A 24,224-nucleotide genomic window follows, 5' to 3' on the forward strand; every position below is an offset into this window, starting at 1 on the left:
CTCACTTTAAGCTCCCGATTGTCCCTGTGCAACTGTTTCTGTACCTGTGTCACATCTGATGTTACATATGATGTCAGGTATGAGACTGGTGGATTTGTGGCAATGACCTCACAGGCAGAATTGGGACTCATGCCAGGCCTAATTAGGCAGTGGGCCAGAGGTTCCCCACACTTGCTGATCCTTCAGCCTCTGAGGTATTTGGAACAGAGTCCTCTAACCCATTTATTCATGATTTGCCACTTGCTCTTCACCTTGACAGTTTGTGTGGGTTGATTGACCAAGGAGTAGAGAGGAAAACACTGCCCAAACCAATCTTCTCCCAAACCACAGTCACATCTTGCTTGGTTCAGACCTCAACCATGGTTTAGTGCTCAACAGTGGTTTAGCATTGACTTACCCATTGTGGTGCCCTCCAGCTTCCATCATCTCTGACCATTGGCCTCCAGCTCCTATTATCCCTGACCATTGGCTAAGGCTGATGGGAGTTGCGATCCAACAGCATTTGGCAGGCATGATGTTGGCTACTCCTGATTTTAGCATTATGAGAACAAACCACTGCAAGTATCAGGCTCGTGCTCTTTTTCCTCTCTTGTTCATGTGCAGGGAAAGCTCGAAAGCTGCTGTTTCCAGTTTCTAATAAACTGCAGTTTCCCATTCCTTCCAAATATAGGAAACTCTGGGGAAGCCCAGTCAGATGGGCAGGGTATAAATTCTTCTCCTCCTCCTCCTCCTCCTCCAGGGACATCCCTGATTGACAGCTGTCCCGGTTTTTGATTTGATCCTGGAATGTCCCGCTTTTCCTTAGGATGCCCCTATTTTCATTGGAGAAATGTTGGAGGGCATGGCCTTATCTGACCTCCAAGCCGTCTGAAGGCAATCCTGTATAGGGAAGTTTTTTATGTTTTTATATATACTGGAAGCTGCCCAGAGTGACTGAGACAACCTAGTAGGAATGTGTGGGTTTTTAAAAGTAAAATTATCATTATGAAATGGGACGTCCCCATTCTCTTCGGGAGAAATGTTGTGTATATGAGAGGGAGGGAGTTCACTTTTTTATCGTCGCAGCAGTCTTTTTTACGTTCATAACCAGATTTGTACACCTGGGGCCTAGCTCGCTTCGTTAAGGCCTGAGCTCCCTTGGCTTTCCCGTTTCCATGGAGACGGGGAGGTTGGTCTCCTTCCCTTCCCGCGCGCTGCTTTGTGAGGTAAAAAACTCGCGCCACGACGCCACACAAAGAAACAAGGGCCAATAAGCAAGGAGGCGGTGACAGCAGAGAAGGAGTGAAGGCTGAAAGCGGCGAAGGGCCGCTGTCCTGTCCCCGCCCCTTCCCTCCCTAGCTCCATCCTGATTGGTTGGATTTGAATAACAGCGGGCCACGCAATGGATGCTGGGAAGCGGGAGGGAACGTTCAAACCGAACCTTCGCCAAGAGGGCTGCGATAGGGAGAAAAAGAAGGACGAGCGGGGCGGCCGAGGCGAGATGAAGGCGGCCGCGTGAGTGACCCGGGGCGGGGAGGAGTGGCGCCTAGTTAGAGGCCCCCCAGCCCTCCCTTTAAAGTTCTCCCTCCCTTCCTCTTTCCCTTACTATTTTCCTCGAACAAAAGCGCCCTTCTATCGTGCAGATTCATGTCCGAGATTCTGTACCTATCTGCATTTATTATCTCTCTCTCTCTGTATCTATATGTCATAAAATGTGTATGCCGCTTGATTGCAAACTTTGTTAAACGATCTGCAAAAAGTATAAAACAAAAAAATGGGTATAAACAGTTAAACAACTATTAAAAACGTTGGAAAAAATAAAAAGCAGCGACAAACAGATTAAAATACCACTGTTTTATTTATCTGGATAGACTTGTCTAAAGATGTTTTAAAATATACACACATATGTTTATATAGATAGTTGCCGATTATTATTGTACAGTAATTAATTAATTGCCTTCTAAAGCACTGTCTCAGTGAGATTTACAGATATGGCTTCAGCAATTTGAAACACAAAATAATAAACACATTTAAAAGATTAGAAAATACTTGTGTGTATATTAAATCGTGTGTGTGTGTGTGTGTGTGTGGTAGAGAGAGGGATACCCAGTTGGTATCTGTTTTAGATTTGAATTGATTTATATGTGCAATGGTTTTAGCGCTATTACCTATGTAACTGTTCTGCTTAAGTAATTATATTGAAAATTGCTTTGGGATGCCTTGTGAGAAGTGATTCATAAATGAAATAAGATTGAAAAAATTCTCAGATGCGTATGCATATAATCTCTCTCACTTGCTTTATAACCTGTATATCAATTTATATAAATAGCATAGATTATATATGAGAGATTCTCTCTCTTGTATTTGTATTGCTTGGTAGCAGGCTGTCTTAACAGGAGAGATTGGAAGCTGGGCTGTATCTGGCCCTGAACTGTTTCTGTTCTAGCTAGCCATAGTAAGAGCTGCTAATAGACTTATAAGAATTGGTGCCTGAGTTTGTTTTATTTCCTCTCCTGTCTTTGTTCCTCAATTCCTTTTGTGACATGTATTTAATACTGTAAGCTTGTAGGCAGAGACTGTGTTCTTAGTAAGCTGCTGTAGGAGCCTTTTTGGCTGAAGAGCAGGGTACAAATGCTCTTGAGAGCCAGTGTGGTGTAGTGGTTGAGAGCAGTAGTCTTGTAATCTGGGGAACCGGGTTCGTGTCTCCGCTCCTCCACATGCAGTTGCTGGGTGACCTTGGGCCAGTCACACTTCCTTGAAGTCTCTCAGCCCCACTCACCTCACAGAGTGTTTGATGTGGGGGAGGAAGGGAAAGGAGAATGTTAGCCGCTTTGAGACTCCTTAAAGGGAGTGAAAGGCGGGATATCAAATCCAAACTCTTCTTCTTCTTCTAAACAAGCAACTACATAATTATGCACGCTACTTAACTAAATCAGGGACATATCTCTAAACTGTGTTACAAAAAAGTGTTACTAGCTTTTTCCAGAGTGACAAATGGCAAAGGAAAAAAGGTTAGATTCTAATACAGTAATGACCTTCAACTTTATGCACTTCTATCATTTATAAGCACTGTGATACTACAATCATACAATAGTTAAAAGCAACAGGTTCCTGCCATGAAATGCTAGTTTAAAACAAATGATCCTCCTCTCCAGGCATCACCTGTGTCATATGAAGGCAGAAACATTCCAGAGTCTGATTTCTTTCCTCTGTGCAACAAAACTGGGAGCTGGGGAGGAACAAAGCAGTTATGTTTGTGAAGCCATCCTTTACACAGGTTAATGTTACCTTGTGAACCAGCTCACTAATTTTTAAGAGCATAGGAGATGATGCTGGCAGAGGCCAGAACGGATGAATGTGTCTGATAGCCAGCCACCTTGACTATCTTTTCTTTTAACAGAGTGGAGGGGTATAAACAAAAGAAATATGTGTGCTCTGCTGTTCCTCCTGTCTCTAGTCTCCTCTGTGTTTGAGATTCTTTTTTTACATGGACTTCAACTCTAGCAGAGCATTTAAGACTGGCCTGGAGTCCATTCTAGATTGCCTTTAGCTGAAAGCCACAATATTGGAGAAGGAGGGGTGTGTGGGATTGCATATCTTCTAAACTAAAATGCTCTGCATGCGATATTTTGTTTAAGTAGCATTAGTAGTGCAGTGCCTTTCTGCCTTAGCTGTTCTTATGAATGAAAACTATTTCACATGGCTTGTGGTTGACAAGGTGACTTGAAGCACGCTCCTGCATTGTTGTCACACTGATCCCAGAGCAGTCAGGTTATTTGTCTCCTGTGTGCCTTGGTTCTTGATTGACTTGCCTGATGATTTTTCTTTCTTTTGTTTCCAGGAAAACCAAAACTCCAAGGAAGCCTGGGCAGAAAAATGGATCTAGCAACAATTTGAAGGACCCTGTTGGGGTAAGTGGCTGATACAGGGGATGGGCATGGGATGTAAATGCAAACCTCATGTGATGTGTGTTTTTCTAGATGAATAGGTGAGATGCTCTGACCAGATCAACATCGGCAGAGTCTGTAAGCAAATAAGGGCATAACTTCATGTTTCCCATGAATATTCTCTCTTCCACCCATTATCTGCTATGACAATTAATTGGGGTCTCAGTCAGAGACCCCTTCACAGCTTTGCTACTTTTATTTACTTTTATTTCTATCCCACATTTTCTTTAAGATACTCAAGGTGGCATTCATGGCTCTCTCACTCTCCATATTGCCCACACGTCTACCATATGGGGTAGGGTAGGCTGAGAGGCAGTGGCTGGCCTAAGGTCACCCATTGCATTTCCCGATCAGGTGGGAATTTGAACTTTGTTCTCCTAGGTCAGAGAGAGCCCCCTTGGATCCTTTCACATAAATACATCAATGGTTAGACTGGTTTAGGTATACTGTATAAACATGTGCTAAAAGAATAATGGCCTGTGATGACAGCTGATCTTTAATTTGGCTGATCTTTCTGATGCTACAAGATGCTCGTTAGTTTTGTCACACAGTCCTTTGTGAGAGCAATAAGTGGAAATATGTTTTAGGTTTTTTGTCTGTGGTAGACACTGATTCCCAGCTACATTAAAATTTTCTGTCTCTGTGGGAGGTCCTCACTTCCAGTCCTGAGGACAAATTTCTTGGTTCACAGAAAGAAATTATTTTAATGAAAGATCCAAGGAAATCAATTTTGCTGTTGCCTCTTCTCTTTCCAGCATTTTCTTATTTCTTGTATTTGGTGTCAGTCAACATTACACGCCATTCAAGCTGTTGGAAGCTATTTTTGTGTGGTCCTCTTTAGGGTTCTTTCAGAAACACCTTTTATATTTCTGCAGACCTTGGGTCGTCCCCCCCCCCCCAGCCTGCTGATACCTTCAGCCTTCTGTGTTGGTGCATTTGTTTTGGCTACCTAGTGGTGGGCTCTCTTCATCCTAAAATGGGGGCTAGTGGTGGAAGTTTCATTTATCTCACCTGCTAGGCTTATTAAGACTTGGAATCTGCAAGCTGTGACATTTGTAAGCACTTTTTCCTCAGGTGTACTGCCGGCTGCGCCCACTCAGTGTGCCAGACCAAGAATGCTGCGTCAAAGTGATCAATACCACAACAGTCCAGGTTCACCCACCAGATGGATACCGAATTTTCCGCAATGGGGAGTATAAGGAGGTAAAGCCTGCTGGAAAGTGGCCAGCAACCAAAAGCTGAAAACTGAGGTTCTGTTGAGTTTAGGTTTGGATCTGCTTTATCCTTTAACGTTTGCAGGGAACTTTCTTCCCTGGAGGACAAATTAAAGCTTTGTAAAAGGCAAAACTTGTAATGAGAGGACAAGTGCCCCTCTCATGGGACATAACAAAAAGCTCCTCTGGATCAGACCAAAGGATAGCCTAGTCCAGTGTACAACCATATGCCCCTGGGAAGCCCGCAAGCCATGCATGAGAACAATAGTAGTCTACCGCTTCTCCCCAGCAGCTGGTAGCCAGAAGCTTGCTGCTTCCCTTGACTACTGCTTGAGATGGGGAACTAATAGGATCTTGGGGGAAATTAGAGTAAAATGTGTTTATTAGGAATTAATATGCTGCAGCAATGCTAGACATCCTCTATCAGCCATTAGGCAGGAGCCTCAGTATCTATTTTTAGATGTCTATTGAAAACCTTTTTTTAGTTCAGCAAGCCTATCTAGATATAAATTATGTGTATTTATTTTTAAACATTTTACTGCTTTTATCTCTGTTATTGATGGTTATTTTAGATTTGCTTGTTTTACAAAGAGTTTTGCTGATTTTATCTGCATTTTAGCGATATTTTTATTACATACTGTGCTTAAAGTTTTCTGAGTAAGCAATCAATATTTTTTTTCTAACAGAAGCAAGACATAATTTGAGGTCTAGAAACAGCAGCAAAGTGCTTGCTTGTTCCTTCATAACGGCTTGTTGTCTTTCTCTTCAGGTTCAATATTCATTCAAAGAGGTTTTTAATGTCGGTGGGACTCAGAAACATGTGTTTGACGTTGTTGCCAAACCTCTAGTAGATGATCTGATTCATGGGAAAAATGGTACGAGAGGATAGAACATTTCATGCTCTAGCTGATATCTAACCACTGATCTTTCTTTTTCTAAACTTGTTTCATTTCCTCCTGCACATTCTGCTATAACTGCCCAAATATTGATTAGGACCTACTTTATTTTGTACTGATTAAAAGCATATATGGTTTGGAGTATCTTCAGCCCAAATACACCTATAATAGATCATCCAATCTTAATTGAATAAAATACTTCATTTTGTGGAGGTTGGTGAAGTTTAAAACGCTTTCTTCATAGCTTCACCTAGACTGAGGAAATCTTTATTTGAAACTGACATCTGTTTTGACCCTGCTGGGCAGAGAAAGCTTTTTAAAGTTTGTGTTTCTCTGTTCTGCCTGCCTCTGTTGCATTGTTTGGATAGTATGCACTTATGGTACAGTTTGATTCGTTGTAAGCCAAAGTGGTTTTTGTGAAATAGAAGGTAGACATTTTCCTATAAAATATGTTACATTTTCCTATAAAATATGTTCTCTTTGACTCCCAGGCCTCCTTTTTACATACGGTGTCACTGGGAGTGGGAAAACTTACACCATGACTGGTTCTCCTGGTGACGGTGGCCTGCTTCCTCGCTGCTTAGACATGATCTTCAACAGCATAGGATCTCTGCAGGCCAAACGATACGTAAGTCTTTTTCCACCAAGTCTTGGTGTGTAAACAGTTTTGTTGCCATTGCCAAATGCTTAACTTATAAATCATTGAATGAACAGGTTGGGATGCATTGCATTTAAAGACACACAATGTAGGTAGAGAAGAAGTCCTGAAAGGCAGGGTAGCCCCCTGCAAACCACTTGGGTGGAGTTCAAAGGGTCTCTTTTGCACTTACTGCTTACTCTGTAGCTAAAAGAGTTTGTGCTTCTTTTTGTAAAAGGCAAACTGAGATGAAGGGGAAACAATCAACATTAAAAGTTCAATCAGTAGATCTCAACATATTTTCTGATGAGTTCTGAATCAGTGCTCCCCATCATGCATGTTAGAAACTTTCGTTGTTGGTTGAGAGGCTTGATTATTAAATTTCTGTCCTGCCCTTCATCATAAATGTGAAGATGAGAGCCAGCACAGTGTAAGCCAGGCTTCAAATCCCTCAGCTACTTGAAGCTCACAGGGAAACCCTGGGCAGTTGCTATCTCTCAGCCTAACCTTCCTCACAAGGTTTTTGTGAGGGTAACATAGGATAGGGAGGAGTCAATGTATGCTGCCTTGAGCTCTTTGAAGGAAAAATGGGACCTAAATGTAACAGATAAACATCAAATCAATGAGCTTGGGGTTTGTAACAACAATTTAAATAAAATACAGTGAGATCAACTCTTCCCACTTTTAATTAAAATAAAAACTACCAATATCTCACATACCTGTGTCTGTGCAGACCCAACAGAAGGACAAAGTATGGCAGAAGAGGGAGGTGTTCCTAAGGTGTGGGACAGGGCTATCACTAAGAAGGCCCTGTGGTGGGTCATAGCCCCCTGGCTTCCTTCAAAGACTGAATCAGCATTGCCCCTCCCCACCCCAGCTGATCTTAAGGTCCAGGCACGTAAATTTTGAAGGATGTGAGTCTGAGTAGACATCTTCAGCTGGTGTTGGCTGTCCTTCCTGCTTCTCAGGTCGAGAAGGTCTGGTCTGAAATAGCAGAGACCACTGGCCAATAGCTTAATTGTGACACTATTAGTAAAATAAAATTGCTACTTTCCTCTTGGAAAGACTTACCTTATTTCTGAAAACCTTTTACCTCAGGTGTTCAAGCTGGATGAGAAGAATGGGGTTGAGGTGCAGTGTGATGTTGATGCTTTACTTGAACGTCAGAAACGAGAAGCTTTTCAGACTCCGAAAACTCCATCTAGCAAGTAAGTAGCAATGGGAGGCTGGGAAACCCTCATCCCATCAGGGACTGCCATAGATCCGTTGTTGAATATATCAAAAATTCAACTTGCTGTGCTATTTTTTATTTTAAAAGCAGGCGGCAAATTGACCCTGAAATAGCTGATATGATCAATGTCCAAAACAACTGCAAAGCGGAAGAAGTTGATGAAGACAATGTTTACAGTGTGTTTGTCTCCTACATTGAGATCTATAACAACTACATCTATGACCTTTTGGAGGAAGGCCCCTTTGACCCCATCAAACCAAAGTGAGTAAACTTCCTTCAGCCTGGCTCTCTAAATCTGACAGCTAACCAGATTATAGCTACATGGAATGTAAGTGACAGAATTGTGGTCTGGTGTTTCAGATTCCAAAAAGTAAAGTTGGAAATAGATTCCAGATCTGGTGGTTTATGCCTTGGGGAACAAATGGATTGTGTCTGTTTCCAGGACATTGGGCTGAGGTGGTATTGAGGAAGCAGTGTCATGCTTACAGATGCATTGCAGAAGTCAGCTTTGGTACCAAGATGGGTCAGACCTAGCCTTTGCGTAGGCACTATTCTCTTTGTCAATGTTTCTGTGACATCTTTGGTTCAGGGTTATGCAGAAGCATCACTGAGCACACTCCTTTTTTTCTGAGGCTGGCTCAGTGTTTGCTGGCTGCCCCAAAACAGACTTTTAGGAATGTTCCAAAAACATACAAATTCTGCCACAACTTCACCTAAAAGTCACAGGCATACATTCCAAAAGCAGAAAATGTCTTGGGGAAATGCTCTGAAAAGGGTTGTGTAGTGGGAGAAAGGCGGTCTGGGCCTGTAACACTTGTAATTTCTTTGCTAGGTGGAGCAGCTGCGGCACTCCCGTGCGAAGTGCTGACTTTATGTATGTGCACAGGTTATATTTTCCTCTTGTTAATGTGCAGCTGGCTGCTTTGCACCGTACTTAGTGAAACTGGTGTGATGTCTCCCATTGGCTTTTCTTCCCTGCAGCTTGTTGTTGATAGCTGACATGTACCTGAGCGTTTCCCTCCCTATATGAAGTCTGAATGGCTTGACCTTCCCTCTCTTTCCCTTCTTGCCTGAATAAGCTAACCCTGCATGGCAGCTTGTGCTGTAGCTGACCTTGGCGTGGTTAGTTTTTGACTTCCCCTTGCTAGCAATAAGTATTTTTGTGCTGGCCGACTCTCATTGACACCCTCACTCTTACAGACTTCCCCAATCCAAAATTCTCCGCGAGGATCAGAATCACAACATGTATGTTGCAGGATGCACGGAGGTGGAAGTCAAATCCACAGAGGAAGCTTTTGAAGTCTTCTGGAGAGGTAGGAAACTCCCTGGACTCCTCCAAAGTGTTGCACTTGTGGCAGAAGACTGCCACAGAGCAAAACATCTGCTACAAGAGCTTCCTGTTCTTGTCTGTTTGAGCCCTGATAGGATAGAGGGTTCATAATGTCCAGTTCTTTGTCTTCTGATAGCAGCCAGGCAGGTGCCTATAGGGAGCCCAAGCAGCAGGGCACAAATGCAACAGGACAAGCCCCACCCTGAAAATCAGTTGCTGAGGGTGGGGGACAATACCCGTCCTTGTGAAAGCACAGTTGGCATAACTAATTGCCATTGATTGCATTATCCCATGAATTTGTCTCACACCTTTTAAAAACCACTTGAGCTAATTGCCCTGTTTTGTGTTCATGCATATTCCATAAGTCACACATTGTGTCTAGCACTTCCTTTTTTCTGTTCTGTATTGACTGCCATTGAAATTCATTGATTAACCCCAACTTCCAGATACAGGAGAGGGAGAAAATTGTTTCTGTGTCATTTGCAACTTGATAAACCCCCCACATCATCCTTAAGCTGTCACTCACACAAACAAAACATCCCTCCCCAAATATATTGACTTTTTCTCCTGGGGAAAAAGGGCACTCCAAGCTTTGTCCCCTTTGGCTTCCTTTTCCTGTACGTTTTTCTAGCTTGGACCACCTTCAGCTATGGCTCCTAGAACTGTGCACACCATGATGCACCAACACCTGGAATGCTATTGATTGCTATGTATTCAGCCTCTGCTAGATTAAAGGACTTTTTCCTGCTTTCTATCAAACAGGCCAAAAGAAGAGGCGCATTGCACACACTCAGCTCAATCGTGAATCCAGCCGTTCCCATAGTGTGTTCCTGATCAAACTGGCCCAGGCGCCACTTGATGCCAGTGGGGATAATGTTCTACAGGTAAAATCAAGAGGGGCTAAGGAGAGCACAGCTTCTCTTTTCTCTCCCCCAACCCATTCCCAAAAGGTAGATCCATTAAATGACTCCCATCTGATAGCCAAGGTACGGGATGTGGAGCTGTTTACAGGTTTCCCAACCAAGGCCTTGAAAGAGCTACTGCTCTTTCCCAACTTGTGGAGGAAGATTCTTTTCTCTCATTGTGGTTGTTTCTTTATTAAAACTATGACTCCTTCCCTTCTCTTGCAGGACAGAGAGCTGATAACCTTCAGCCAGTTATCTTTGGTTGACTTAGCAGGGAGTGAGAGAACAAACAGAACCAAAGCAGAAGGGAACAGACTACGGGAAGCAGGTAGGGGTTGTGACTTCCTTGTCCAAGCTTTGCCACCCTTTTCGGGCATGAAAACGAAATCTAGCTCCATTCATGAAAGCTTTCCATTGAAGCCTGGTGGGAAACTGTATTCTCTGATAGAGCAAGGAGGGCATTTCAGTTCCTTTGGGGTTGCCCCCCATCAGGAGTAGGCGGGGCTAACTTGGCCCAGACTGTGCCCTGCCTTGTGACTACAAAGGAGGGTCTCTGTTCCCCCCACCTTTTCTTTCTAGATCCCCTCCCTTAGCAGGGACTTGGGTCCTTTTCACAATCAGAGGGTGAGGATTGTTTCCCACCCTCTAGCTTATCAAGAAGAGAAACAGCAACCTCTGCTGCAATGGATTTAAGCCATGAGCACTGCCAGCCTGTCTCTAGTGCCGGTGGGCTGGCTCTCTTCAGATGACCCAAGCAACAACTAGAGTGCAGCTTGTGTGTGTCAACCCCACTGACAGTGCTTCTAAATCCCCAATAAATGTCCTCCTTACTCTGCCAGAGAAAACAGGCTTTTCTTACTGTGCTTAGGAGAGTGAGCAGAGCATTTGACTCACCCTGCTAACCTCTGATTCTGCTTTGTCCTCTTGGATGATTGGCAGGTGGCAATGATGGGCAGGTTAAGGCCATCAGGGACGTTTTTCCTTATGCCTTTCTTAAATGGAGTTTAACCAGAATAATGGCTTGTCACAATAGCAGCCTGTGATAGATTTTCTGTCTTGGAGAAGGAGCTGATAAAAGGTTTTCCAGTGAACTTGAGATCCCCCAGCCTCCGAGGGGAAACCCTTGGACAATAACCATGGGCTGAAATAAATGAAACTGGGCTTTGATATATTGGCTGATTAATGCTGTCCAAAAGGTTCTCTTCTGAGTTTCAGGAAGAGGAAGCTGACAGTTCAATCCCCTGGACTGGATGTATTTAAGAAGACAGTGTGGGCTGGTTGAGGGCAGACTGAGATTGTGGGGCAGTGCCACATTTGCCCAAACTGGCTAGCCTCCACTACAGTCCAGTCTGAGAGGGACTCCTGGGGGGCAAAATACCTAGAAAGTGCCCTTTACTCTCCCGAGAGCAGGAAATTTACAGTACGAAAATGTCCCTGTTTTTTCAAATCATGTCTTGTGACCATGGCATGGTTTGGGGTGAATAATGGGCTACACCTTTCCCTCTCCTCTCCAGGTAATATTAACCAGTCCCTAATGACGCTGAGGACCTGTATTGAAGCCCTGCGGGAGAACCAAACTTATGGGACCAACAAGGTGTGTGGTTGCTCCCCATTTCTGTGGGTCTCCCTCTCCCGTGGCTGTCTTTCTACCTGATAAAGTTTTTCTTCTTTAGAACGTAAGGACTTTTTTCTTCTTTAGATGGTCCCTTACCGAGACTCTAAACTAACACATCTCTTCAAGAACTACTTTGATGGAGAAGGCAAAGTGCGCATGATAGTCTGTGTGAACCCAAAGGCTGAAGACTACGATGAGAGTTTGGTAATCTAAATCTTCTTTGAGCCTCCTTGCTCTCATCTTGCTGAAACTGGGATGGAGGGAAGGGCTACCTTTATTTATAAGAACTTTACACCTGAGGAGGCTGATGGACCCAAACAATGAAGCACAAACCTGCTCTGTAGTGGAACTACCTTTTAGAGCAAAATTAGCTTGTGCTGCGTGTTATAGGGTGGGTGGGAGAGAAAATAATGTGAAATCCTTAGATCTTGCATACGCAAATCTGTTGGTGTGTAATTAGGCTTGACTAATGTCTCCATTTCCTGTTTAATTGTGTTGTAAAGTACCAGATCCTGCATACTCCCATATATCATTATTTTGTAGCAAGTCCTGCGATTTGCAGAGCTCACCCAAGAAGTAGAGGTTGCGAGGCCTGCTGAGAAGCCAGTCTGCGGCTTGATCCCTGGTCGACGGTTTAAGAACCAGGCCTTTCGGGAGGAGCTCTCACGGCAGCTGGAAATCCGAGGTGGACCGATTGATGGAGGTAAATCACAAGAGGCTACTTAGAGTGCCCAAAGCGGCACTTATCAAGCAACCAGCAACATAGACCTCTCATTCTAGCTTATTCACCTGTCTTAATCCTTCCTGCTTTGTACACACATACACAGAACTGCCTGAACATGGTGTTCTGGACCTGTGTTCTCGTGTTCAATGTTAGCTGGGTAAGAGCAGCAGGAGGTGTGTTGGAAGGAAAAGGGTTAAACCACCACCCTTTTCTCCCCCTCCTCTGTTGCAGAGCCAGTCCCGTCTCACAGGAGGCATCAGGGTATTTTTGCATTTCAGCCACTGTATAATATGAGATTTGGCCCAGAATGTACGTACGTGTGTGTGTGTGTGTGTGTGTATTAACCCTTACGGTCTTTTTTGTGGTTATCTTGATAAAGGTGCATTTGAATTAACAGAGTGCCCTGTTCTAGCAACCCTCCATGCACATGGGATCCAGGCTCTGTACAGAGCATCCTGGCAGCTATTCCTCCTGTTGGGAGCTTGCCAGAGCCCTGGCCAAGACATGTTCTTGAAACAGCTGCTTCATTGTCTCTTGCAGATCGGGAGCGGTCTATCACAGAGGTGCTGCTGCAGAATTTCCCCCCAATGTCTTCCTGCGAGCTTCTGGACATCCATGATGACCAGACCCTTCCTCGACTGATCGAAGTGCTTGAGAAACGACATCGCATCCGGCAGATGCTGTCGGAAGAGTTCACCAAAAATGGTGAGCTGTATGACTCTCCTGGCCAAAAGTAGTTATGCAGGCAGCTTGGGCTGCTTCTGCCTTGGAGTTAACTGACCTGGTGCCCTCCTGTGTCCACTTCTTATCCTCCCTGGCTGCTGGCTGGGGTTGAAGGGAGTTGGAGTCCAATAATAGCTGGGGGGCACCACGCCTCAGCTATTCCATTTTTTAAAAAATTCATCTTACGAACACAAGAAAGGGCCTGCTGGATCAGGCCAATTGCTCACCAAGAGAAACACACAGGAAGATCTGGACCCAACAGCACTCTCCCCTTCTCTGGTTTCCAACAACTAGTATTCAGAAGCATTGCTGCCTCCAACTGTGGTGACAGAGCATAGCCACCATGGCTTATTCCCATTCATAGCCTCCTCCATGAATTTGTCTAATCTTTTAAAGTCATATAGGTTGGTGGCCATTACTGCCTCCTGTCTGAGTGAGTTCCGTGGCTTAACTGCGTTGAAACACTTTATTTTATCTTTCCTGAATCATCCAACACTCAGCATCACTGGATATCTAGGCATTGCTTATACAGTTGTACCTTGGTTCTTGAATTTAATCAGTTCTGGGAGTCCATTCGACTCCCAAAACAGTTCGAAAACCAAGGTGTGGCTTCCTGCAGCCAATTGGAAGCCGTATTGGACGTTTGGGTTCTAAAAAAAAGTTCGCAAACATTCACTTCCAGGTTTGCGACATTCAGGAACCAATTTGTTTGACTACTAAGACATTTGACTACCAAGGTATGACTGTAGTTTTAATGCATCAGATTCTAAGCAGGAATGCCTTATTTTCTGATCAGAAGATGCAACTGGTAGTATCTACCACGTGAAGCACTTTGATATTTTCTTCTCCTCTGGTTTCTGTCACATGAGGGTTTCCACATAATTCCCATTTTACAGATGTGCTTCCACATCCTTGGAGAGATTCCTTCATTGTATTAGCATGCCGCTTTTCCGCAAAGAAATCATTCTCAAAGCAGTTTACAACAAAGAAAACAGGAGGGCATTTTGAAGCAAACACTGCATTTCATAATAACATGGCAAAATACAACAATGGCATATATAATATACAGTATATATATATAAATGTAAGAAGATTATATAAACAACATCCATCCTCTAAGGGCAAAAATGGTAAGGGAGCCTTATGCTTTTACTCTGGTCTTAGAAACACACCTCCCATGACGTTGCTCCCATGGGATGACCCAGGCTTCCCTGGCGAGTTGGCCTAATCCAGTCAGTAACGCAGATTGCTTTTTCTTTTGTTGCAGTGCATTCTGTCAAAGGGATGCTTCAGGAGCTTGACTCCAGTATCGTCTCCAAGGAGAACTATGCACAAGTTAAAATGGCCGAGAGAGACAAATTTATAGCAGCCCAGAAAACTGAGATCGAACGCCTAGAAAAGAAAGCAAAAACTCTGGAATACAAGGTTTGGGTTCTGTGCCTTTATGTTCTTTAAGCATGTGGCCTATTTCGCATAAGTCTAGGAGTGCAGCATCTCAGGCCAAGGGGCCAAATGCAGCCCTCTAGCAATCTCCATCTGGCCCCTAGGATGCTACCCAGGACACACCCCTGTTAACTCTGCTCCTTGAGGGTGTTTGCCTGGCTGGAATGTGTCCTTAAAACTTGAGAATGCCATGTGTTGTGTGCATGGAGAGAGAGCTCTCTGGTTTTGTATGGCTGGAGTGTGGCCTGTGCATAAGAGTCTCTATGGTTCTGCCCACCACTGACTGCTGCCCTACTGCCCACAGGATGGAGTGCAAAAGGATCCCTGTTCTCCTCTCCCCACCCCAGTGCAAGTGGAACTCTTGTAACTTGCTGAGCACTGTGCTAACCTAAAATTTGCAAGTATGATAGCTTTTTTGACTTGCTGCCCGGCGGCAATCATTTTTGAGGCTGTCGTCTTGAAACAGGGGTGTCCTCTTAGCACCTGCCTGACAGCTGCAAATTATGCATGTTTTGACATTCATTTGCAGTGAAGGTTCTTTCTTTGCCCCAAAACCTCCCCTCTATTTTGGATGTAAGGGTGGGTGTGGATATGGAAGCATGGGGGTGTGAAAATGAAGTTTTCGGAACAGAAAGTGGACTTTGTCTTACCAGATCGAGATCTTGGAGAAAACGACAACAATTTACGAAGAGGAGAAGCGCAACTTGCAGCAGGAGCTGGAAAGCAAGAGCCAGAAGCTGCAGAGACAAGTTTCTGACAAGCGCCGCCTTGAAGCACGGTTGCAAGGCATGGTGACGGAGACAACAATGAAGTGGGAGAAGGAATGCGTAAGTGTTGTGTGTGCCCGCACACTGGGGTAAATACTGCTTGGAGGCAAGCTGCTTGAGGCACAATCCGAATGCTTCCAGGCAGAAGTTCCTAGGACGCTTCATATTGAGTCAGACCATCAGTTCATCTAAATAAGTACTGACTGCCAGCAGCTCTCCAGGGTTTCAGTCTTTCCTAGCCCTATCTGGACATGCCAGGGGTGGAAGCCATGACCTTTTGTATGCAAGGCAGATGCTATGCTACCCCCTGCTCCCTGTCGTTTTACCATGAGACAGTGCTGGAGATCATTTGAGCCATTCCCTGCTACTCATGCAGTTGTATGAGAGCTGGCAGGAAAGGGTTAATGCAGTCCTCCTAGTTCTCTGCTCTGCCTCCTATGCAGAAGGAATTGAGCTGTTGGACTCCTGGCTAATTTGGGAAGCCCCTGCTGATCTATGTGGTCCTCTGCTTATTTGTGTGCATGAGATATATTGATTTTTGTTCCTGGTTTTTGTGTTTGTGTGTTTTCCCCCTCAAGCCTGACCAGGAGAAAGGTACTTCTTTGGGTGCCCATGACATGTTGAGGACTTTTGTTCGTTCATTCTCTTCCTCCCTACCATGGCTGCAAAGGCATCCTTGGGTGCCTGTACCATGCCCAGCAGCCCACAGTCTCTTCTCTACTGGGACAATATGAAAGGAATAAGAGGAAGTCTGCATGTCTGTATGCCCCAAAAGCTTTGATGACTTAAACTCTCTGGTCCAGGCAAAAGGAGGTCCTATCTACCCCCACCAAGGGCCCCATCTGTGTGATTGTGGTGTCCACCCCACAGGAAAGACAGTCTTTGTGCTGCTGCTCAATACTTGCAAGGCTCTGGGGGGGGGGGGTAACATGTCCTCTTCCACGGGCCCATAGCATCTTCTGTTCCTGTGGTCCTGTCCGGAGCCCTTCCTAGCACCATTTGGCTCTCTCTCTCTCGTAGGAGCGGCGGGTGGCAGCCAAGCAGCTGGAGATGCAGAACAAGCTCTGGGTGAAAGATGAAAAACTGAAGCAGCTGAAAGCCATCGTCACGGAACCCAAGGGCAGCAAACCGGAGCGGCCTTCTCGGGAGAAGGATCGGGAGAAGCCCCTGCAGAGGTCCCTGTCGCCTCCCCCAGTCCCTGTAAGTTGTCTAAGAGACACTTAAAGTGTGTTTGTTTGTGCGTCGGGCAGAAGCATCAGCCTGGGTGGCTTTCTCGGGCTAGGGGATTTTGTATTCCAGTAAGGGAATTTGGCTGCTAGTGCGCCGAGTCCCTGCCTCTGTTCCCTGCTTTTGTTCTTTCCCCCAAACCCTCTGTAAATCTGCTTAATCCAGACTGGTAGATCTGGGGGCCACGGTGGGTGTCTGCCTGTGCTGGAATCTGGGGGCTGACTGACTCTCTCTTCCCTCTCCTTGTTTGCTAACTGCACCTCTCTTCAGTTTTCTAGTCCCTGTGTCACTCAGCTCCCTAACACCACCAACTTGCCTGCCGCAAGCCAGCCACAGCTGCACAGGCGTTCTAACTCCTGCAGCAGCATTTCGGTGGCCTCCTGCATCTCGGAATGGGAGCAGAGGACGCCTACTCAGAGCAGCAAGCACCCCGGCGGTGGTGGCAGTGGCGTGCCCAAAGGCAGGAGTAGACCTCAGGAGCTCCAGCAAGCTAGGCACTGTGCCATGTCAGACAGAAGGCGAGGCATGTGCTGGACCGGCGCCCTCGAAGTCCCCAGCGCTAGAGAGGCTCTAGAGGTAGAAGAGGACCAGTGCTGCAGGGTTAGTGCTGCTCCTCCTAGCTGGGGCTTGACGCTGGGGTGAGCCTGGCATAGTGGCTCAAGGGTTGCCTTTCCCCATCCCCCGAAAGCCATGGAGAGCGCACCAAAAGCAAAATTGTGAGAATACAATATATAAGAATTAAAAGAAACAGTAAAAATAAAAATTTAAAAATCAACATGCATAGTTAATTTGCTATCTCCCACCTTCAGCTGCACCACAGGCAACTGTGGACCACCTGAATTAAGCTCGCAGACCAGTTTGGGACTTAATTTTGGAGCCCAAACAAAACCTTTCTAGGAGATGGATTCTAGCCAGACTCTGCTTGTCCCATGGCTGTAAGCTTTCCTGCATCTGGGGCTGGGTAGCTACTTTTAATTGACTCTCCATTTTAAAGATCTGAAATATGTTGTATGCTAGACTTCTCAACATGTAAAACCTGCATCTTTCTTGCTTTAAATTGCTACGAGGTAGCTTTCCACATAGTTGAAATCTCTTTCAGTTGGGATTGTTTAAAGCACACACTTAGATCTGTTGCCAGCCAGTCCCAATCACATGTCAGCTTGCTTAAACGTCTTCAAATAGTCAGATCAGCCTGTCGATGCAAATCAGCTGTAAATCAGAAAACTTATACTGTACTTGCCTCCAATCAAGAGTTCTTGATTTTCTTTCTCTGCGTCAATCAAGGGCAATCAAAACTTTGGAAAGTGCACCTGACAGGCTGCAGTGGTGTTTGTGTCACTCTGTGTGAATCTGCACTGTCTTTCCCATTAGCCGTGCTGATGAGAGTTGTAGTTCAGAAGGATAGGGGGCACCAGGTTGGGAAAGGTTCTTCTAGAGCCCTGGGGTGCTGTGTGGACCAGTATAACTAACAGGCCAGTTCCATGGAATGGGACAATGGTCACTGTGGGCAACAAGGCTGCTACAATGCATTGTTGTAGGCTAAGCATAGGTGACCATGGAGGCAAAGTTCATGGGCTGTAGCTGATGCTACTTCAACTCAGAGTAGGCCCATTGGCATTAATGAGCTTCAGTGAATCATGCCCAATAACTTTAATGAGTCTACTCTGAGTAGGACAAGCATTGGATACACCCCCATGAAATCTTATTACTTAGGTTTTCCGGGGTGTGAGGAATGTGGGGTTGCCCCATGGTTGAGCCACTTGCCCCCATCAGTCCTGACCATTGTTTATGTAGGTTGGAGTTGATGGGACTTGTAGTCCAACAATGTGGAATGCCAGAGGTCCCCCACCCCTTGCCTTCCCCTCTGCCCTACATCAAGGGCTTCATGAGAAAGGAATTATAAGTGCATGGAGCTGACCAGGCTATTTGTCCCTCTAGCCCGGAATGTGCTCTGGTATGAGAGGGGCCTTTCCTGTCGCTTCTAGTTTGGCCCACCCAACAACCAATACCATAGATGTAGTCCTGGGCCTTCTGCATCCAAAGCTCTTGAGCTACATGGTCCCTCCCCAAGCTGGTCTTCTGGGTTCCTGTTGCTCTAAAGCCACATTACACAGCTGCTTATGGTGGCTCCCACTGAGCACATGTCCAGCAGTCATGCTAATGGGAGCTGTGGTCCAAAGCATTGGAAGATTCACAAGCGGGTGAGGACTGTCCTGGGAAAACCTGGTGGCCAGGGCAGCTTGTTGGACCTTATAATGGTGATCAGGCCTACTTGAGAGCAAAGGTTACCTTGTCCCAACATTTCTCCTCCCCATTCCCTGTGTGGCTGTGAAACAGCATTTTACCTCTGAAGCATTTAATCTCAGTGTCCATCAGCAGGGCAAAAGGCAAAGAGGCAGGAACGTTTGATGCTCAGCCAACTTAGGAAATCTTTGCAGGTGGGGGGTGTTGCATTTGTCTTGTCTTTTGTGTGCGTACTTGAGTTGGCCTATTGGAATTGCAGAGTTTTGCCCATGGACTGACCCCACCCTCCTTGCCCCCAGCCTGGTAATGTGCCTGCGTTCAACACTGTTGCTCTAAAATCAAGACTACTTGTTATCCTTTGCTCTTCCTTTTCCATCTCTTCCACCCTCCCCAAAATACTACGATTGCACCTATAAGATTTATGCATGACACTGAAGGGAAATCTTAAGTGTTGGGGATAAAAATAAAGTGACTAAAGATTTTGAATTGCTTTGTTGACTTGGCTCTCCAAAGATAAACTTGGGTGAAATTTGCTGCTCATCCCCTCTGCATCTCTCTCTTCCTTTTGGGACCCACTTAGAATGCTCCGCCAGTTCGCATCCGGCACAGGCGCTCTCGTTCAGCTGGGGAGAGATGGGTGGACCACAAGCCTCCCTCCAATGTCCAGACTGAGACAGTCATGCAGCCCCACGTCCCCCACTCCATCACAGTGGCGGCTGCCAACGAGAAGGCCCTAGCCAAGTGTGACAAGTACATGCTGACCCACCAGGAGCTGGCTTCCGATGGGGAGATTGAGACAAAGCTCATCAAGGTAAAGGGGGCCAGAAATCAAGCAGGCAGGCAAGGGAGCTTTCCCAAATGTGTGCGTTTTCTAACAAAGTCCTCCAAGCAAACTTGGAGGCTTGTTGGGCTGCAAAGCAGCTGAACTCTCGTGGGGCCATTAGAATTTTACACATTTAGAGCAGAGGGGCGTGTGGAGAGATGCATACAAATGACAGTCGCATATTGCGCACCATTAACTGGCATGATTTCAACCTTGGGCAGTTGAAAGCTGGCTGGTTGAAATCCCAGAAATTAATTGCATGCAGGGCAGAGAGCTCCAAAGCTCCTTTTGCACTGAGTTTTCCTGGCATGGAAAGTGCTTTTTAATCTCTCAGACTTGCTTACTGGGCTCGGAGATGCCCTTGTGAGATCTCACGGGAACTCAGATGGCCCTGCGAGATCTTGTGAAAGCATCCCAGAGCTTGGCAAGAAAGGCAGGGATGGTTGCCTGGGGGCAGTTTAGGGGTATGTTTTTAGCATATACATGCCCTTCCTGGAATGCAGCCCCCCCCCCCTCAAGACGTGATTCTACTGCATCAATTTACATTTTCACTGCCTTCAAACCCAGGCTAGGCTTCCTAGGCTGGTCTGGCCTGATCTATACATCTGTAAAAATGGAGCACAGTTAAAACAATACAAGAGTAGGAACCTCAGCTGCCCCCCTCACGATGCAAAGAGCTTCTTCACTGTTCCTGTCTTATAGGGTGATGTTTACAAGACCAGAGGAGGTGGCCAGGCAGTCCAGTTCACAGAGATAGAGACCCTGAAGCAAGAGTCTCCAACAGGGTGAGTTTTCTAGCCCAGATTTCTTGCCCTCTTAAAACGCACAGAACCAAGATGTCCATTCATGGGGCTTCTCTTGCTCCTGGGAGTAGGGGGAGGGCACAGTGAGACTGCTGGAACTTAGTATCATGACATAAAGTATTTATGTTTAAGTTTTTAAATACGTTGTAAGACACTTGGAGAACTCTGTGTACCCAAGGCTAGTAAATAATATGAGGCAGGTTCCTGCTGCAAGGCCAAGAAGTGCATCTCCCAGTGGATTTGATCAGACTTGAAGTTTTCAGGGCAGGATCAGGTTAGATGAGCAATCCTTTAAACTAACCATTTGCTTTTTACAGATGGGTAGCCATAAAATTCAATACAAACATAGAACTATCCTTAAAACAGGCTCCATTTGAGATAAAGGTATAAAAATACTCAGTAAACAGACAAAAAACATGGTTGTCAGAAAATGATGGCAGTCTTGATGTGGGGGGCAGGTATTGCTCCCCCACCCATTAATCTGTGACTAGTTCACCTAACCTCTGGACAGGGGGTTTGACCTTGAAGGCCTTGGCTTGTGAACCAGCCAGGCGCCCTATTGTGGCTTGCTTCTATCAGCTGGACACAGCTTCCCCTCAACTGATGTTCCTTTGCTTCTTCCAGCCGCAAGCGGAGATCGTCTCCCTCCAGCCGTTCACCTGCAGAGGAGGGTACAGAGTCCGAGTGGACAGATGTAGAAACAAGAGTAAGTTCCAGGGAGGCCCTTCTTCGTGTGCCTCCTCCACGAGAGAGCCAGAGTGTGGCCATACGAGAACGGGCCTTTTCGGCAGTGGCTCCCTGTTTGTGGAATGCTCTCCCCGGGGAATTTCGGCTGGCACCTTCATTATACACCTTTAGGTGCCAGGCAAAAAATTTCCTCTTTAACCAGCTCTTTGGCTGATTGCCATCTAGTGCCCTTTTAAAATGTGCTGTGGAAGGGGGGGATTATTGGGTTGTCGTTTTTATTATGTATTTTGTGATTTTATGTTGTAAATTGCCCTGACAGGTATAGAGCAATATACAATTATATATTTTTTGTTATTGTTGTTGGTGTTATTATTATTATTATTACAATGGTACCTCGGGTTACATACACTTCAGGTTACAAACTCCGCTAACCCAGAAATATTACCTTGGTTTAAGAACTTTGCTTCAGGATGAGAACAGAAATTGCACAGCAGCGGTGCGGCGGCAGCGGGAGGCCCCATTAGCTAAAGTGGTGCTTCAGATTAAGAACAGTTTCAGGTTAAGAACGGACCTCCGGAACGAATTAAGTACTTAACCCGAGGTACCACTGTATTAGTCCTGGTGTAACCCAGGGTGGGGGGTGAGCAGCAAAGACTGCTTCTGAGTTGCCTCTTGATCCCATGTGGTCTCTCTGTGTTTCTCTGTCCAGTGTTCTGTCGCAGTGGAGATGAAGGCAGGCTCTCACCTGGGGCCTGGATACCAGCACCACGCTCAGCCCAAGTATGTTTCTCTCTCCTTCTCACCCCTCACTCCTAAATACTGAACAAGGCTTTCTGCTTCCCTAAGCTTGTAGCTTTGTGTTCTTGAGAAAGCTGGGTTTGGAACCAGAACCAGGCTTTCTGCTTAGGGCCTGAAGACGGAACAGGAGCTGTGCCTGGGAGATGCTGGCTTTGGGCTGGGGGGCAGAGGGGGCAGAGTTTATTATTGAGGTTTGGCCTCTTGCAGATAGGTGCCGACCAAGCTGTGAAAGTGATCTCTTCAGCTCAGGGGACGAAAACATGGCAGTTTTACAAGACATGTTAACAGGCAGGAAAGAGGGCATCAGAGGTAAAACAAAAGAAAAAGTTACTGAAAGTTCTCTGAGTGGGGAAAAGCTATCATCAGGACCTGGAGGAACCTCTAAGGTAGTGGTGCTGTGTTTGAGTTACAGAGAAGGCAGGATGTTCCATAGGACAAGGAAGCCTGCTCATACTCTGCACCCCCTCCCCGCAGTGGCTTCTGGGTTTCCTTGCTGGGTGTTGCTCACATATATTTTACAGCCGCACAGGCTAGAATCCTTTTTTGTCCTCTGTGGGGTGCCAAATCCTGCCCTGCCTTGGGCAGTTGCTGCTCCCTACGTCGGCCCCTCCTGACCAATTGGCTCAACTGCAGAAAGCTTTTCTTGAAGGTTTTGTCTTCTGGGTAGGGGTGGGGGAGATGTTGGGATGTGACGGCGACTCCTGGAGCCAAAGGGCCGGAAATAGCCTCTTGCAGGAGTCTCTGCGGGGGCATCAGGAGGTTTGGGGGGCTGCCTCATCGCAAGGGGCTCTGCTTGTGCGCTGAGAATTTTACATCGATCATGACCTTCCAACTTTGGTATGTGTGAGGGATGACCACAAACCTTTCTTTCCTTTGCAGGCGCAGAAAACCATGAACTATTGGAGATTCCTTCTAGGACTTCTTTGGCAAAGGGATTATTTGCAGGCCTACATATGCTAGGCAAGGAAAGAGCCAAATATATAATAAAAGTACATTTTTTTCCTTTGGCTCTCTTCTGTTGTGGCATTGAAGAAGACAACCTTGTTTTGTTCTGTTACCTCTTGACTGGATACAAGACTCCCTTGCATAGGGCTCAGCTGTGTTCCTTGCCACCTTTTTTGTCTTCTTATGGGTATTTTTATGAGACTGTATTAAAAATGTGCTGCTATTTATTTAGCTGTCCTGATGCACTTTAGAATGATCTTGACGCCTGTTTAGAATGGCAGTCCTGCCCAAGCTTTCAGCTGGGAATGGCTTTGTCCTTAGACTGGGAGCATCTGTGCCCCTGCAAACCGGTGGAGAAGGCCTTCTCCGGCCAATGTATTCTGAGCAGTGGGAAGGATGGGGCTCCCGGCGCTGGCTACCTTCTCTCTTTGTTTTGTTTGCTATGCATGATTGTAACGGGGCACGATGAGTAGACATCTGTGTAGGAAGGTGACTATATTCACGTGTGATATATATGTATATTTTAAAGGGCTGAATTTGCCAATAAATTTTCACAGCATCTTGGATTCTGTGGTCTTCCTTGTCTACTTCTAACATATCTGGCAGTACTTTTAAAAAAGCTTTCTCCCCTCCCATTGACGTCATCGAGACGGAAATGGCCACAGCCCGTCATCTGGGGTGAAGTTTGTGTTGATAAAACAGGGGCATTTGATGTGGCATGACTTTGTTCTCCCTCTAACATATCCAGGATTGGCCCCAGCTGCCGGAGGAACTTGTAGAGCTGGAATGGAAAAGGTTCAGAAAAGGACAACCGATAGCATCAAGGGGATTAACATTCCCTGATGAGGAATAATTAAAATACTTGGGGTCTTTTAGTTTAAAAAGGCTAGAGGTGTATAAAAATTACTGGTGGTGTGGAGCAGATAGGGATTTTGTTCTCCCTTTTTCATAATGCTTGGACTCCCAATGGGCTCATCCAGCGAAGCTGAATGTTGGGAGATTGGGGACAGACACACATCATGTATTGCATTACAATTTCATCTTGTGCTGGAGTTCTGTTCCAGGTATGGTGTGTAACTGCCACCGTGCCAGCATGCTCCTGGGCCTAGTGCACCGAGTGGTACTTGCCTCCCTAAGTAAGGCAGAGGGCTGTTAAACACTACCTTGCTTCCTGGGTAAGTCCTGCTCAGTGCGTGGCCTCTGGGATGCTCTTGAGGCCACCCAAGTTCCTGCAAGATCTTGTGAGAGCACCCTAGAGCCCGTGTGCTGAGCAGGAATTGCCTGGT

At 45.9% G+C, this 24,224-nt stretch overlaps 1 protein-coding gene and 1 long non-coding RNA gene across 13 annotated transcripts; one reads left to right on the forward strand and one right to left on the reverse strand.

Moving 5' to 3' along the window:
• The first annotated feature begins 1,172 nt into the window (after positions 1-1,172).
• KIF23 (kinesin family member 23) lies at positions 1,173-23,502 on the forward strand. 12 transcript variants are annotated; one of them, XR_014504567.1, is made up of 25 exons: positions 1,256-1,494; positions 3,821-3,890; positions 5,001-5,129; positions 5,910-6,015; positions 6,528-6,664; positions 7,772-7,881; positions 7,992-8,165; positions 8,737-8,778; positions 9,105-9,217; positions 9,997-10,118; positions 10,365-10,467; positions 11,654-11,733; positions 11,839-11,958; positions 12,298-12,457; positions 13,019-13,183; positions 14,469-14,626; positions 15,298-15,471; positions 16,432-16,611; positions 16,909-17,238; positions 19,463-19,693; positions 20,408-20,490; positions 21,133-21,214; positions 21,905-21,975; positions 22,201-22,302; positions 22,873-23,502. XR_014504567.1 is itself a non-coding variant. In XM_083411923.1 (24 exons), the coding sequence occupies exons 1-24, from the start codon at positions 1,382-1,384 to the stop codon at positions 22,886-22,888; spliced, it is 3,069 nt and encodes a 1,022-aa protein (XP_083268049.1). In that variant the 5' UTR covers positions 1,256-1,381; the 3' UTR covers positions 22,889-23,502. The 12 variants fall into 12 exon arrangements, 9 of the variants coding, with proteins under 9 accessions (XP_083268054.1, XP_083268051.1, XP_083268049.1 ...); XR_014504566.1 differs by lacking the exon at positions 8,737-8,778 and having other exon boundaries at positions 1,173-1,494; XR_014504568.1 differs by lacking the exon at positions 8,737-8,778 and having other exon boundaries at positions 7,995-8,165.
• Positions 16,267-19,456, reverse strand: LOC310663891. Its single transcript, XR_014504639.1, has 2 exons — positions 17,879-19,456; positions 16,267-16,475 (listed from the first exon to the last, which is right to left on the reverse strand). It is a non-coding gene; the product is annotated as an uncharacterized lncRNA (long non-coding RNA).
• Positions 23,503-24,224: the final 722 nt, after the last annotated feature.

Source organism: Podarcis tiliguerta (genome assembly GCF_965153285.1).
Source record: "Podarcis tiliguerta genome assembly, chromosome: 14".
Lineage (NCBI taxonomy): Eukaryota > Metazoa > Chordata > Lepidosauria > Squamata > Lacertidae > Podarcis > Podarcis tiliguerta.

Excerpts from the sequence above, each read along its gene's own strand:
- KIF23 (XM_083411923.1), top strand. The coding sequence starts at position 1,382 with ATGGATGCTGGGAAGCGGGAGGGAACGTTCAAACCGAACCTTCGCCAA. Across the intron at positions 8,166-8,736 it reads TTTGACCCCATCAAACCAAA|GTGGAGCAGCTGCGGCACTC; the intron begins GTGAGTAAACTT and ends TTTCTTTGCTAG. Across the intron at positions 14,627-15,297 it reads CAAAAACTCTGGAATACAAG|ATCGAGATCTTGGAGAAAAC; the intron begins GTTTGGGTTCTG and ends TTGTCTTACCAG.